The 13642-nt window shown below is 36.0% G+C and overlaps 1 protein-coding gene across 1 annotated transcript in view; it reads left to right on the forward strand.

The window, feature by feature from the left end:
- The window catches only part of RIMS1 (regulating synaptic membrane exocytosis 1), a 491685-nt gene extending 480427 nt beyond the window's left edge, over positions 1-11258 (forward strand). The window contains 5 exon segments of the mRNA XM_042939159.1: positions 2822-2960; positions 5243-5355; positions 8591-8692; positions 9503-9642; positions 10936-11258. Coding sequence (XP_042795093.1) covers positions 2822-2960; positions 5243-5355; positions 8591-8692; positions 9503-9642; positions 10936-11154 — 713 coding nt within the window. The 3' untranslated portion in view covers positions 11155-11258.
- The last annotated feature ends 2384 nt before the right edge of the window (positions 11259-13642 follow it).

The raw sequence follows: 13642 nt of genomic DNA on the forward strand, positions 1-13642 counted from the left end.
CCCCTTTACAATAAAGCCATTGCTGCTCTACCCTGTCACCCTCTATCTCTCCTTATCCTTTTTCCATAGCACTTATTACCAGGCATGTATTTATTTATTTGTTCATTGCCTTGCTTGTATACACACATACGCTAGAATGTAAGCTCCATGGCAGCAGGAAATTTGTCATTCATCAGTGTATCTCCAGCACCAAGAATAGTGAATGACACATAGCAGGTGCCTAGTAAATATCTGTTGGATGGATGTGTGGGTGGGTGGTTAGATGGATGGATGGATAAATGAAAAATTTAATGAGTGAATAACCTGAACCTCCCCACTACTGATCCTCTTAACTGTCTCTCCTCTGTTTCCAGCATCACCTCACCATTTAGATGTAAAGGTTGCCCTCATTTTTCTAGCCATGATAGTACTTGTTCTCGATAAGAATTTGGTGTTCCACCCTGAGTTTATTGCTTCCTGCTGGTTTGGGTAAACATTTGCATAACTGTGCTTGGCTCAGTTTGGTAATACATCCTTGGGGCTTGCCTTTACCCCTCAAGTGGGACCCAGCCAGTATGTGTGTGTGAATGAAGTGTTGCCCCACCATAATGACTTCATAAAGGAACTACATCTGAGAAGGAGGCACAGTATATAAATAAATCAATATACAAATAAATAAAAACAGCACTAGGATGTCAATAAATGAAGTCACTGCCTTCAGTAAGTGTACACATTCTACAATGACAAGCCAAATAGGCAAGACAGAGACTAGAAAGGGGAAAGGTAGAAAATTCCTGAGCCTTAGGTGGGAAAATAGGTACATCTGTTGGTACCTATTTGGTACCAACAGAATGTTGGTAGGAGTGATTTAAACTACTATCATGTTTCTAAATGGCAATTTAGAAAAAGCTATTAAGATTAAATGGATTTGGACCCTTTCACTAGCATTCAGCTTCTAGAAATATGTTCTATAAAAACTCTCCTGTAACAACTGGAAATATCCCAAGTACTCATCAATATGGACATGCATGGTTTAATTATGAGATCACATAACAGTGCAGTCATTAAAAAGAATAAATATAGACATGTTTGTATTACAGATATATTAAATGGAATGAGGAAATTGCACATTAGTATGTGTGGTGTGATCCTGGTATTGAGTTTATACCAGTGTTCTAGATACTATGGATAACAGTGAGTAGTATTCACAATGTCCCTCTCCTCATAGAGATTAAATTCTAACTGGGGAACAGACAACAAACAAATAGAAGTTTAATGGCAGAGCAGTGCTATAAAGACATATAAAGCATGGCAAGGAGATAAAAAGTGATGAGGACCAGAAAAAGCCTCTCTGAGGGGGTGACACTGGCACAGAGACCTGAATAAAGTGAGGGAGCAAGACAAGAAAATCAGAAGGAGAGACAGTAAGGAAAACAGGCCCTGAAGCAGCATGCTTGGAGTGCTCAAGAAAATGCAGGAAGACTGTGTGACTGGAGAGCAGTGATCGTGGGGATGAGAGGCAGAGTGTGAGATTGGAGAGGTAGCCAGGGGCCATATTATGTGGCATTTTATGGGCCATTGTGACAATTTCAGATTTTCTTTTAATTTTGATGATAAACCAGCACAAGATCTTGAGCAAGGGAATGACATATTCAGAATTGTGTTTTTAAGGAACTGCTGTGGCTTTTACGAAGAGACTATTCAGCATTGAGTCCATATAGTAAAACCAATTATATCTTTTATTAGACAATCTACAAAAGGATTGCAGTGACCAAAAATGAGAGGAAAATATGCAGTCTTTCATATGGTGTATTTAGGAGTGTTTTGGGGCACCTGCTTCAGAGGTTTTATGAGGGTTGAAGAGTTTATGTGTGTATACACATACAGTAATGTATACAGTTATACATATAGAGTTTTTCATATATTAATGGGTATTAAATGATACTATGTGAAAACCTGAAAGAAAACCAGAAATACACATCAAATGTTTAGATGGAAAAAGTGTGGCAGGTATTAAAAGTCTAACTTTTCGGTATTGTTCTAACCAAAAAAATGTTTTGGAATTTCATTTTTATGCTATGAATAGACTGGTTAGTGCATTTCAAAGTGGTTTGAAGAAGTTGCTCTGAATTTAGAGTTTAAAAAAATGATCAGCCATTATAATTCACAATGCAGAAAGAGACTCATACTCAAAACTGCCAGTAAGAAATGATTCAGCTCAGTTCAAAAGCCAGGAGACAGCAATAAAGCCTTGGAGTTAATACCTGTTCTACCTACATAGGTATCCTTATATGCCATCTCAAATGAGATCATGTATGTTAACTTGTTTCAAAAATCATTAAATACTACTGTTTATTTTTATGGGATTGCTGATACATGGCCAAAACTGATATTTTTCACGCTTAGTCCGCTGTGCCTCATCTCCTTTAAAGGACAGGGCCCATTCATTTAGCTCTATTCCCACATATTTGGAACATTCCAGATTGGGAATGTTCCTTTTAGGTTGTTCAACATTATATTTCCCCATAATGCAGTTCAGTGCCAAATCCAACTTTTCATTGAAGTTGATAACTTGAGCAGCAATAATACAATGAGTTCATTTTGGTTCACTGAGATTCAGGCAGTCTCTGGAACAGGGGCAGTGGTCTCCCTTCCACTGCTACCCCTCTTGGCCAAAGCATATTGTCGGCAAAGAGATTTAGCTAATCAGATTATTCTCTTAGACTCTTTTCTTGAGTAAACTTTTAATTATATGCATAATTGTTTAATTTGCAGAATCAACCAGTATCCCTGGAGAAATCGTTAAACAAGACTTAGAGTTTCTTGTATTTTCTCTTGTCAGAGTCAGGCCACAAGAAGTTAAAAAGCACCATACAGAGAAGCACAGAAACAGGAATGGCAGCCGAAATGAGGAAGATGGTAAGGCAACCAAGTCGAGAGTCTACTGATGGCAGCATCAACAGTTATAGCTCCGAGGGAAAGTAAGTGACGTCAGCACATCTGTATGGCTTTAAAACCATGGGTTTTGTAAGTCACAGGTAAAATAACAAAGCCACCAATGTTTATGGTGCAGCTTATTCCTTTTTTTTAATGTCTACTTATTTAAAAAAATTTTTTCATTGTTTGTTTATTTTTGAGAGACAGAGAGAGACAAAGCATGAGTAGGGAAGGGGCAGAGAGAGGGAGACACAGAATTCAAAGCAGGCTCCAGGCTCTGAGCCGCCAGCACAGAGCCCGACGTGGGGCTCGAACCCACAAACCGTGAGATCATGACCTGGGCCAAAGTTGGACGCCCAACCAACTGAGCCACCCAGGCACTCCTAAAGTTTATTTTATTTGGGGGGAGGGGGGGTGAGGAAGGGGCAGAGAGAGGGAGAGAGATAATCCCAAGCAGATTCTGTGCTGGCAGCGCAGAGTCCCATGTGGGGCTCAAAGTCACAAAACCACGATATCATAACCTGAGCCAAAACCAAGAGTTGGATGCTTAACCAACTGAGCCACCTAGACATCCCTCAGTTAAAATTCAGACTCTTGATTTTGGCTCAGGTCATGATCCCTGGGTCGTGAGATCAAGCCCCACATTGGGCTCCCCACTGAGCATGGAGCCTGCTTGGGATTCTCTTTTTCTTCCTCTGTCCCTTCCCTGCTCACCCTCTCTCTCAAAATAAATAAACATTTTTAAAAATTAAATAAAATTTAGAAGTGAAAATTAATTTCCCATATTCCTACTTTTCTCCAAACTATTTTGGGTTCTGAGTAAGTCTAACACTCTCATAATAGGAACTTACATTTTTTTGTTTTAAAACATCACTCTTTTTTACCTTAGGAAAAGATCTCAAAATTTATCTTCCTCATTATTTTTGTGTAAAGAGTTTGAGTTTTGAAATTAATCATGAAAAAATATAGGTAGATTTGTGTTTTACTTACTTGGTCTGCTTTTACATATAGATCCTGCAAAAAATCCTGCATTTCTCTATGCTTGAGAATTTTTCTGGTAAAATCAAACCTTTACTGAGGTGATAGATCTTACAATTAAGTAATTATTATTCTGCGGTGGGTTACTTGGAGATTGACTGTGTGCAAATTTTCCTATAATTATTCATTTATTGGCATTCAAAAATCTCATTCATCAATCTAATAGTAGTAATTTATTTTACTGGAATTGTTTTTTTCTGTTTAGAAAATGAAATAAAATTATGCCAAGTTAATGATCATGCTATGTTTACCCATTCCTGAAACTATTAAGTCTGTTTATTTGATCAAATGATTGGTATGCATCCTCCCAGCAACATATAGCTAAGAGCAAAAATCAGCAGGCATGAAAGTTATAGAGATAAACTTGCTGACAAAATGCCAATATTTGATGAAATACGGTAATGTGACATACAAATGAAAGACCAGAGACAATATTTTCTGATATAAAATTAATAAATCAAATAATATTTACCTCCACCTGAATAAGCCACTTAACCTCTCATAGATTGATTTTCGTGGTCTCTGGGTGTGATAATAAATTTGTGCTCGAATTCCCTTGATTGTGAGGAAGTAATATGTGAAAAAGCACATTGGGAATAACAAATCCCTACAGAAATGTGCTTATTCAAAAACTACTCATTGAAGGCCACATATGTAGCAAGCATGGTTCTTGGTACATGGACAAATCAATAAACAAGAAGGGCACAGTCACTCTCTGCTGGAGCTTACAGCCCAGGGAGTTCAGGTAGTCATGGGGTAGTAAGCAATGGACATATTCTAATCAATTCTTTTCCACTTGAACTAAATAAAAATCTCAGATAATATAAAAATGTAGTTCATTAAAAAATGAATGAACATTTTTATTTGTAAATAAGAATTTGTACTTTGCTATGATATTTATTGAAAAAATTATCAGGCATTTTTTTTTTAATTTAGCATTGTTACTTAATGTTCATGAGCAATTATTTATGTAGGAAAATTTACATCTTATATTTTATGTCAATAATATAGTTATGGAGGGACTTGTATTTTTAAGTGTCCAGAAAACTTAGTATATTAAAACTACAAGCCATCCTGAATAGAACATCAGCTCTTAATTTGAGAGTTTATTTAGACCTTTTCTCAGTCAGTGCTGGGCTTCGCTTGGTTCAGGGGCAATGAATGCAAAGAATCACGAAGTAAGTTGTCCAATATTTATGATTCATGATCAGAATTAGTAGTCATATGGACGCTAATGAAATGAATTCTAGGAGATCTAATGTTTTGATTTTTGTCCTTTTGCTAATAGCTTAATATTTCCTGGAGTACGACTAGGAGCAGACAGTCAATTCAGTGATTTTCTTGATGGACTGGGACCAGCTCAGCTTGTTGGCCGCCAAACCCTTGCCACCCCTGCAATGGGTAAGAATCACTTTTTTCCCCCACAGGAAAACTGATGTTTCATGATTGACAAAGTCATTTAAAGCATCTAGTAGTAATATAAGTGAGAAGCAACATTTTAGGGTATTTCTGGTTTCAAATGACTATTCTAATTTCTAATGCATGTTTCTAACTTGAGACATTATACAAAACAAAGTTAGTCAAAAATCTTTGAATTTATCAAAAAACTCTGTCAAGACAGAGTAAGGATAGCATTTCACAGCCTGGAAAGACAAGTGGATCATTCAGTAAAGGATGCTGCCTTAACTGTTTCACTAAGCAAAAAAAGATTAATGAAATTGCCTCCCTACTTAAGAACTTAAAAAAAATATTTTAGACTGAATTATAAAGGAGAAATTGGGTAGAGAAAGACCCTAGCAAATACTGACAAACACTTACATTAATGTTTCTATGCTCTTGGGAGTGGAAAAGAACGTCTAAAGGATCAAACCAAAGACAGATAAGTTGAAAACTTCTACTAGAAAAAAAACCCTAAATTAAGTTAAAAGAAAAATGATGAATGGAGAAAATTACATGTAACATGCACAACAGATATTCCCCTGAAGAACATGAGATTGCAGCTTGCAAGGGCCCAAAGAATACTCAGCAAAATGCATGAAAATAGGTCACCACAAAGGCGTATCATCATGGAATTTCACAACACCAGAGATTAATAGAAAATTCTACAAGTTTCCTAAGAAGAAAGATAATTCTATATAAAACTATCAAAAAGTCAGGGGTTCCTGGGTGGCTCAGTCGGTTGAGCATCCATCTTTGGCTCAGGTCATGATCTCATGGTTTGTGGGTTCGAGCCTGATGTCAGGCTTTGTGCTGACAGCTCAGAGCCTGCTTTGGATTCTCTGTCTCCCTCTCTCTCTGCCCCTTCCCTGCCCACTCTCTCTCTCAGTATAAACACCAAAAAAATCAGATTTCCACTGGACTCTTCAATAATAATATTGGAAGCCAGAAGACCACTGCATATTATGTTCAAAATTCTGAGTAACAATTGATTTCCAATGTAGAGTACAATAGCCAGCCAAGTTATCAAGTAAGTTTCAGGCTGGAATAAAAACACACTGACAAGAATGGTGTCAAAACATTTTCCTCATACACAACATTGCTCATAAAGTTACTGGAGGATATACCTCAACAAAATGAACTGAGTAAATTTAAAAAAGTTGAGAACTAAAAAAGAAAGAAAAGATCCAGTAAATGAATGCTTCAGCACAAGAGAAAAACGGTTGGGATATCCAATATGATAGTGAAGGAAAAGTTAAAGATAACAATTGCAACAAACTTTAAAAACAGTTTGTCCAAAGGGTAACATGTCAGAATCCATAAGATAAAATCTCAGAACACCTAATGTGCTTGATTTTATGGAAGAAGTAAACAACCAGGAGAGAATAAGGGGTTGAATTAATGATACATCCATAAAAATGTAAGCAAATGCTTTTTAAAAAGACACTTATTAAATAGGGAAAAGAAAGAGCTGTCCAAGAAATGAGAAGTAACCACAGTATTCTAGTTCACTCATTTCTAAATAATGTTATGTAATCATAGTTATATAGACTAATATCAGAATAAGGGAATGACAGAAAGCGTCAATATATGGTGGCGAAGGAAGGCAGTGAGAGAGGTTGAAGTTAGAAGCTAGTAATAATATCTAAAAGCGAAAAACATAGGAAAATGCCTTACAAATTTAGTATTTCTAAATAAGGAGGCAAATGCCAAACAGTTAAAAAAATTTTCACATAAAAATATTAAAAATCTTGAAAGCAGTGATCTTTGGAAGGCAAGAAGTTGAGAGAGAGAATGGGAATCTTTTATACTAATAAATAGGCTTATAGAACAGTTTGACTCTTTAAACTGTGTGTGTGTGTGTGATTAAAACAAAAACCAAAGAGACATTTGGGACCTGAGTCTAAAACAGAGTTATAAAAGTAATGGTTCTCAGTCCAGAACCACAAAGTTGATCAACTGACCTAGCAAATAAAGAGAATTCACAACTGAGAAAATGAAGATTATTTAGCTAAGGAAAAATTAGAACTTATTAATTTTAAGAAATAAATTATCATATCAATCAGAAAATGATGAACACCTTAGTAAACATGGGCAAAGGATATGAACAGGCAAGACAAGAGAAAGAATACAAACTGAAAATACTTAGACATATGTTCAGCCTGTCTACTAAAGAAATGCAAATTATAAATTTTAAACCATCAGACTGACAAAAATTAGACATATTGCTAATACCACTATTAGTGGGTGTGCAATATGGAAAGACAGATACTTCTGATGGTAGTACAAAGTGGCACAATCTTTCTGAAGGATACTTGGCAATATACATAGAATTTTTTAATGTCCATTCAATTAGACCCCATATTTAAAAATCTGGGAATTTATGCTCAAGAGATAATTGACCAAGTATGCAAAAATTCTCTATAAAGCTGTTCATTCCAGTGCTATTTATAATAGCAACAATGTAGATAGTCTATATTTCCATCAACAGGGATCTGGTTAAACAAGTAATGACATATCCATTCTAAGGATGCATGGTCATGATATAGATGATAGATAGATGGGTAGGTAGGTAGGTAGGTAGGTAGGTAGGTAGGTAGGTAAGATAGATAGATAGATAGATAGATAGATAGATAGATAGATAGATAGATAGATAGGGATAGGTAGGTAGGTAGATAGATGTAGGTAGGTAGGGAGATAGGAGAGAGGAAGGAAGGAAGGAAGGAAGGAAGGAAGGAAGGAAGGAAGGAAGGAAGGAATAGATCAAAGGAGGAAGTTAGTTAAAGAGAAAGTACTTCTAAGATGGGATATTCACCAAAACATTAATAGTGTTCTTCTCTAGATAATGGAAATATAGATAATTATACTTTTTTACTAAGAAGTATATTAGATGATAAAAAGGATAAGAAATCTTATTAGCATATAAGAATAACTTAAATTCAGTATTGTTGTAATTAAGTGATTTATAAACTAATATGAAACTCATAACATAGATTTGTACCAGAAAAATGAAGAGAAACATTTCAAAACCTGATTTGGAGGAAGGGGAAGAAAAGTGGGATCAGGAAACTCTAAATATTAGGGTTTTTTATCAAGATCATGAAGATCATAATTTGGAGTCTATTATTACATACCTCTGTTTTTTAACTGCATGTAACTGCAAAGAAGTTGAAACATTTTGTTTCCCCTCCACTTGCAGGTGACATACAAATTGGAATGGAGGATAAAAAGGGCCAATTAGAAGTTGAAGTTATTAGAGCACGAAGCCTCACACAAAAACCTGGTTCCAAGTCTACACCTGGTAAGGAAAGGTCGTACTGAGTTTGCACAAGAGAATCTGACATAAGCAAAAAAATCCAAGTATTTGCTGCATTTGAATTCTATATGCTCTTGTTTTGCATCATCTGATTGATTAAAAAGGCAGCTTTTCTGTATTCTTTGATTCTATAAAAATGGATCTGGGTTTTCCTTGCACAATTATACTGTCAAAGTCTAAGTAAGAGTATTATCAAGTTAATTTTTTTCTGCACATTTACAAATGAAATTTTTTTTAGTTCCAATCATAAAAAAGAAACAGTGAGCTTTTATTGTATTTATATATTATTATGTTTATAATATGAACTGTAGGGGCTCCTGGGAGGCTCAGTCAGTTACGTGTACGACTTTGGCTTAGGTCGTGATCTTGTGGTTTGTGAGTTTGAACCCCATGTCAGGCTCTGTGCTGACAGTTCAGGGCCTGGAGCCTGCTTCAGATTCTGTGTCTCCCTCTCTCTCTGACCCTCCCCCATTCATGCTCTGTTTCTCTCTCAAAAATAAACAAAAACATTAAAAAAATTATTTTTAATGTGAACTGTAATGCCAGCTATACCCCAGGTCACTCAGTCTTAGGTTAATTCCACATACATTTACTTGAAATGAGGAAAATGGCAGTGATGGTAACATAAGGGTTTTAAGGAATAGAATTTATGGAGCATGGGAAAGTTAAAATGATGTAAATAGTCAAGAGAAACTTTCAATAAGCAATCTCTAATTCTCTAATAAAGCATTCTCTAATAAAATCAATTTAACTTGAAGGATTAACTTCTTATATGTTAATGTCACCTTTGTTCAGCTCCTTATGTCAAAGTGTATCTTTTGGAAAACGGGGCCTGTATAGCCAAGAAGAAGACAAGAATTGCGCGAAAAACCCTTGATCCTTTGTATCAACAGTCCCTGGTTTTTGACGAAAGTCCACAGGGTAAAGTTCTTCAGGTAAGTAAAAGTTTGTTTGACTTTTTACATTGTAATGTCCACATTATCCATATAAACACTGAAGAGTGGCCAAACATGAAGAGCATAAATTTCAGTAAGGAGAAATGCAGGGTAACATCCTCGAGTAGAAAAAACAAATTGTTAATTTACAATATAAATAATATGTAGTATTAAAAAAATATCTGGTGGATGTAGTAGATAATACAAAGTTTATTTTCTCTCCCTTCTTTTTTTCCTTCTCTCCATCATCTCCTTCTGCTTTTACCCTGCCTCCCACAGCCCCTCTTCTCAATAGGTAGGTAGGTAATCAAGGCAAATGATGCTGATAATTTATTGAGCATTACTATGTCCCAGACATGGGATACATAGAAGCAAGGAAAGAGAATATTCAGGACTGGTGAATGTCAGATGCATTGTTAAGTAATTACATGCATTATTTCTTTTAAACACTTTATCTACTATGTATATAAAATACCATTATCCCCCTTTTGAAGATTATGTATGAGGATCACAGAGATTAAATAATTTGACAAAATTACTCAGCACATAGGAAAGGCAGGTTTCACCACTCCTGCCTGTGTGAAGCAAGTGAATGAATTCAGTTGAGAACATCTCCAGGTGACCAAAGGATTAGAAAATAGAACTTTAGGAGTAAGTATAATGAAATGAGTGCTTATCTGACACCAACAGGAGTTGACCCACATTGTGCTATAAGCTCACTATAAGCTATAAGCTCACTGATTTATTAACCATCTTATCAAATCAGAATTGTCAGGCAAATGCTCAAAAGGAACCAGCTTACAATTATTTTTCAACCTTCACTAACAAGTACATAATATAGAAGAAATTTAATGAATATTTTCATTCTTTATACATACTCCTTCATATGCACACTCTACCATACACCGAATTGCATTGTTTTGCCCTAACTGGTACAAATTTTAGTTTTTTATATCACTATGGCCCTATACATCACTTACCAGATAGTCATTACTAAAGAAAGTATTGAATGTATGTATAAACAAACTTGTATATGTATTTCTTTACCATGGTTTATGTAGCTAATATCCCTCATTGACTATGGAAACATTAGTTGCTTTCTATCTAATCTAAAAATTACTGTGAAGTATCTCTTTGAGCACCTGTATGTTAATCTCTATCTGTTCCTCCTCCTTAGTGTCAGTTATATTCATTTCATCTCATTCATTGACCCACTTTTGCAGAATAGTTGCTTTCAGTTCTTCAAATATGAAAGAAACATTAGAGTTTTATTGCATTTCTCTGTCTCTGCAGGTCATTGTCTGGGGGGACTATGGCAGAATGGACCATAAATGCTTTATGGGTGTGGCTCAAATCCTGTTGGAAGAACTCGATCTATCCAGTATGGTAATCGGATGGTACAAGTTGTTCCCACCATCATCCCTGGTGGACCCCACACTCACTCCCCTAACCCGCCGGGCTTCCCAGTCATCTCTGGAAAGTTCAACTGGGCCTCCCTGCATCCGCTCATAGTGAACTCCTACCAGAGTCATTCCAGTGAAACTCTACCTTTCAGGATAATAATCTGAACCAGATATTTCATGATCAAAAAAGCATTGTTGGAGACAGACAATCAACTTGTGTTTTGCCTGTAGTAGTTTTTCAATATGTCCCACTCGTTGTTTAAAACCTGGCTTCATATGACAGAACAAGGCAGTCTATCAAATTACAGTAAGAGTCAACATGCTAGTGAGAGTCACTGATGCTTCTAACAAACAGAAAAAGAGGAAACTTCAAATTCACACACACACACACACACACACACACACACACACACACACACCAAATTGAACTGGAAACTCTCACTCTGTGAAAAGTTGTATTTTACACGTTTGTGCACAGACCACAAGCAGTGTTATTTCCCTGGTGTTTGAGAAGTTCTGTTTTTTGTGTGTTTTGTTTATTTGTGCATTATTTGTTGGGTTTTGGTTTCTTGATTTGTTTTGCTTTGTTTTTCATTGTATATGTTATTTCCACTAGTTTTTGGACATGTCACGCCAGGCCTCATGATGCTTACAAAGACCCTTCCTTTCTTTTCCCAAAAGCACTAAAAAAGGGCTGAAACAGTCTCTGTGGCATCTCCCCAAAGTGTTCAGCAACTAGGCAAGATGAGGCCAATGAAGGATTTCACTGGCTTTCATTTTATAATTTTTCAAAGTCTTATGTGTGCAAACCCAGAAAACAAAAAGTCATCTTCTAAAATAATCATAGAATCACTTTTTTAAAATGAAAAGCGTACCTGTTTGTGTTCTAAAACATTATTTTTTCCATCGTTTTTCATGGAAGACTTTTAGAGAAGTCAATCTGCAACTAATGCTGGGAACTAAAACTAACCACATAATTGTACTTTGGAAATACTCCTTGTAGTAACTTTTTCTTCCTGATATCCCCAAAAATAAGTATATGCTCATGTGTATAAACTATACTTTTGACTTCCCAAAATGGTGACTAGAAATGGATTTGAGCCTAAGACACTTTCAGCTATGCCCAGGCTTCTCGGCCATGTCTCAGTGTAGACATACCCATCTGCCCTGGAAAGAGCATGGTATGAGCTGTCCAATATTCCACTGGAAATTCCAGTTGAAATATTCTGCACTAAAGTCATGTTTTTATCAAATTTTAGTTTACATTTCTTTGAGATTGATGCAAGCACAAAAGCTTGATTTTTTAATGCAAAATATCCTACTTTTGGGGGGAAAATAAAACAAGTCAAATTTCAACTTGCATTCTCTTCATTTGAGTTTTTCTTGGCCTTGAATTTCCCTTGTGACATTCTGTATATGTGCTACACACTGCAGACTCTGCAGGTGCATTGATACGTTCTCCCTCCTTTTATGAGTCATTCAACTTTTGTGATCACACAAATAGAGCAGCATGACTTGGAACTGTTCAAAGCTGCATGCACGTTTTTTTTTTAAAAAATGAAAAAAATGAAAAAAAAACCCAAAAGGTTATTTAATAATGTATGTTAGTTCCACATTAGGACAGCTTGTATGTTGCATGTACTTGTACAGTTTGCTCGTTAATTACTATACTGAAATAACCAAGAAATCTAAGCCATCCATTTTTGTTATAGACATTTTGCAGGTTTTAGCCAGACTCCGTATGTGAGTTTGGGGTGAAATGTCTATAGATGGACTTTATTTTTTACCCTCTGGAAAACGTGATGTAGTATGGACCAAATTCCTTCTAATAAATATTTTGGTGTAGATTCCTACTGTGGGGCTGTAACACATGTAGACACTGTGTACACACTAGGTTTTAATCCATAGACATACTGCCTGCACCAAGTGAATTATTTATTATTATTTACACATGCCAGAATTATCTGCCCATCATTCCACAGGGCACAGATTGACCACTACTCACCATGCTGAGCAGGAAGAACTGAAGCATTGGTGCACTTCTACTAGATTCCGTTCTGTCTTAGTGGCCAACAATCAACTAACTATAATTGGGTAGTATCTTTCTATTTTGACCACTTGTCTTAACACTCCCCTGTGCTTTTAAAATGAACAACTCATGTATGTAAACATGTTTAATAAAATTTACTTTTCATGTCAGTTGGTAGCCATCTGTGTTCTATGTTTTGCCAGATTTCCATTGTGGGTTCTATGGTGCAAAATGGGAGCCAGATCATGGGAAAGGGAGGCAGGGATTTGTTGTCTGCTGTGGGCATTTGACTTGTCACTGCACTATATATGTCTTAATCTACACCCAAAGGGTACTTTGCATCACATACGAGTTTTCACTTTGTCAGCCTGTCTAAGTGAGCACATGACTATACTTCTGAAAAGTGGCATTATTAAAAACAATAAATCTCAGTAAGAATCAAATGGAAGGTTGTTTTTCTGCTGCTGTTTGAGTGTGCAAATAAAAGAGACAACTCTATTGTCAAATTGCTGAATCATTTCCAGTTATGTGACGTATCAAAATATTAATTTCTGCGTCTCTCACAAAG

The sequence above is a fragment of the Panthera leo genome, chromosome B2, assembly GCF_018350215.1.
Source record: "Panthera leo isolate Ple1 chromosome B2, P.leo_Ple1_pat1.1, whole genome shotgun sequence".
Taxonomy (NCBI): domain Eukaryota; kingdom Metazoa; phylum Chordata; class Mammalia; order Carnivora; family Felidae; genus Panthera; species Panthera leo.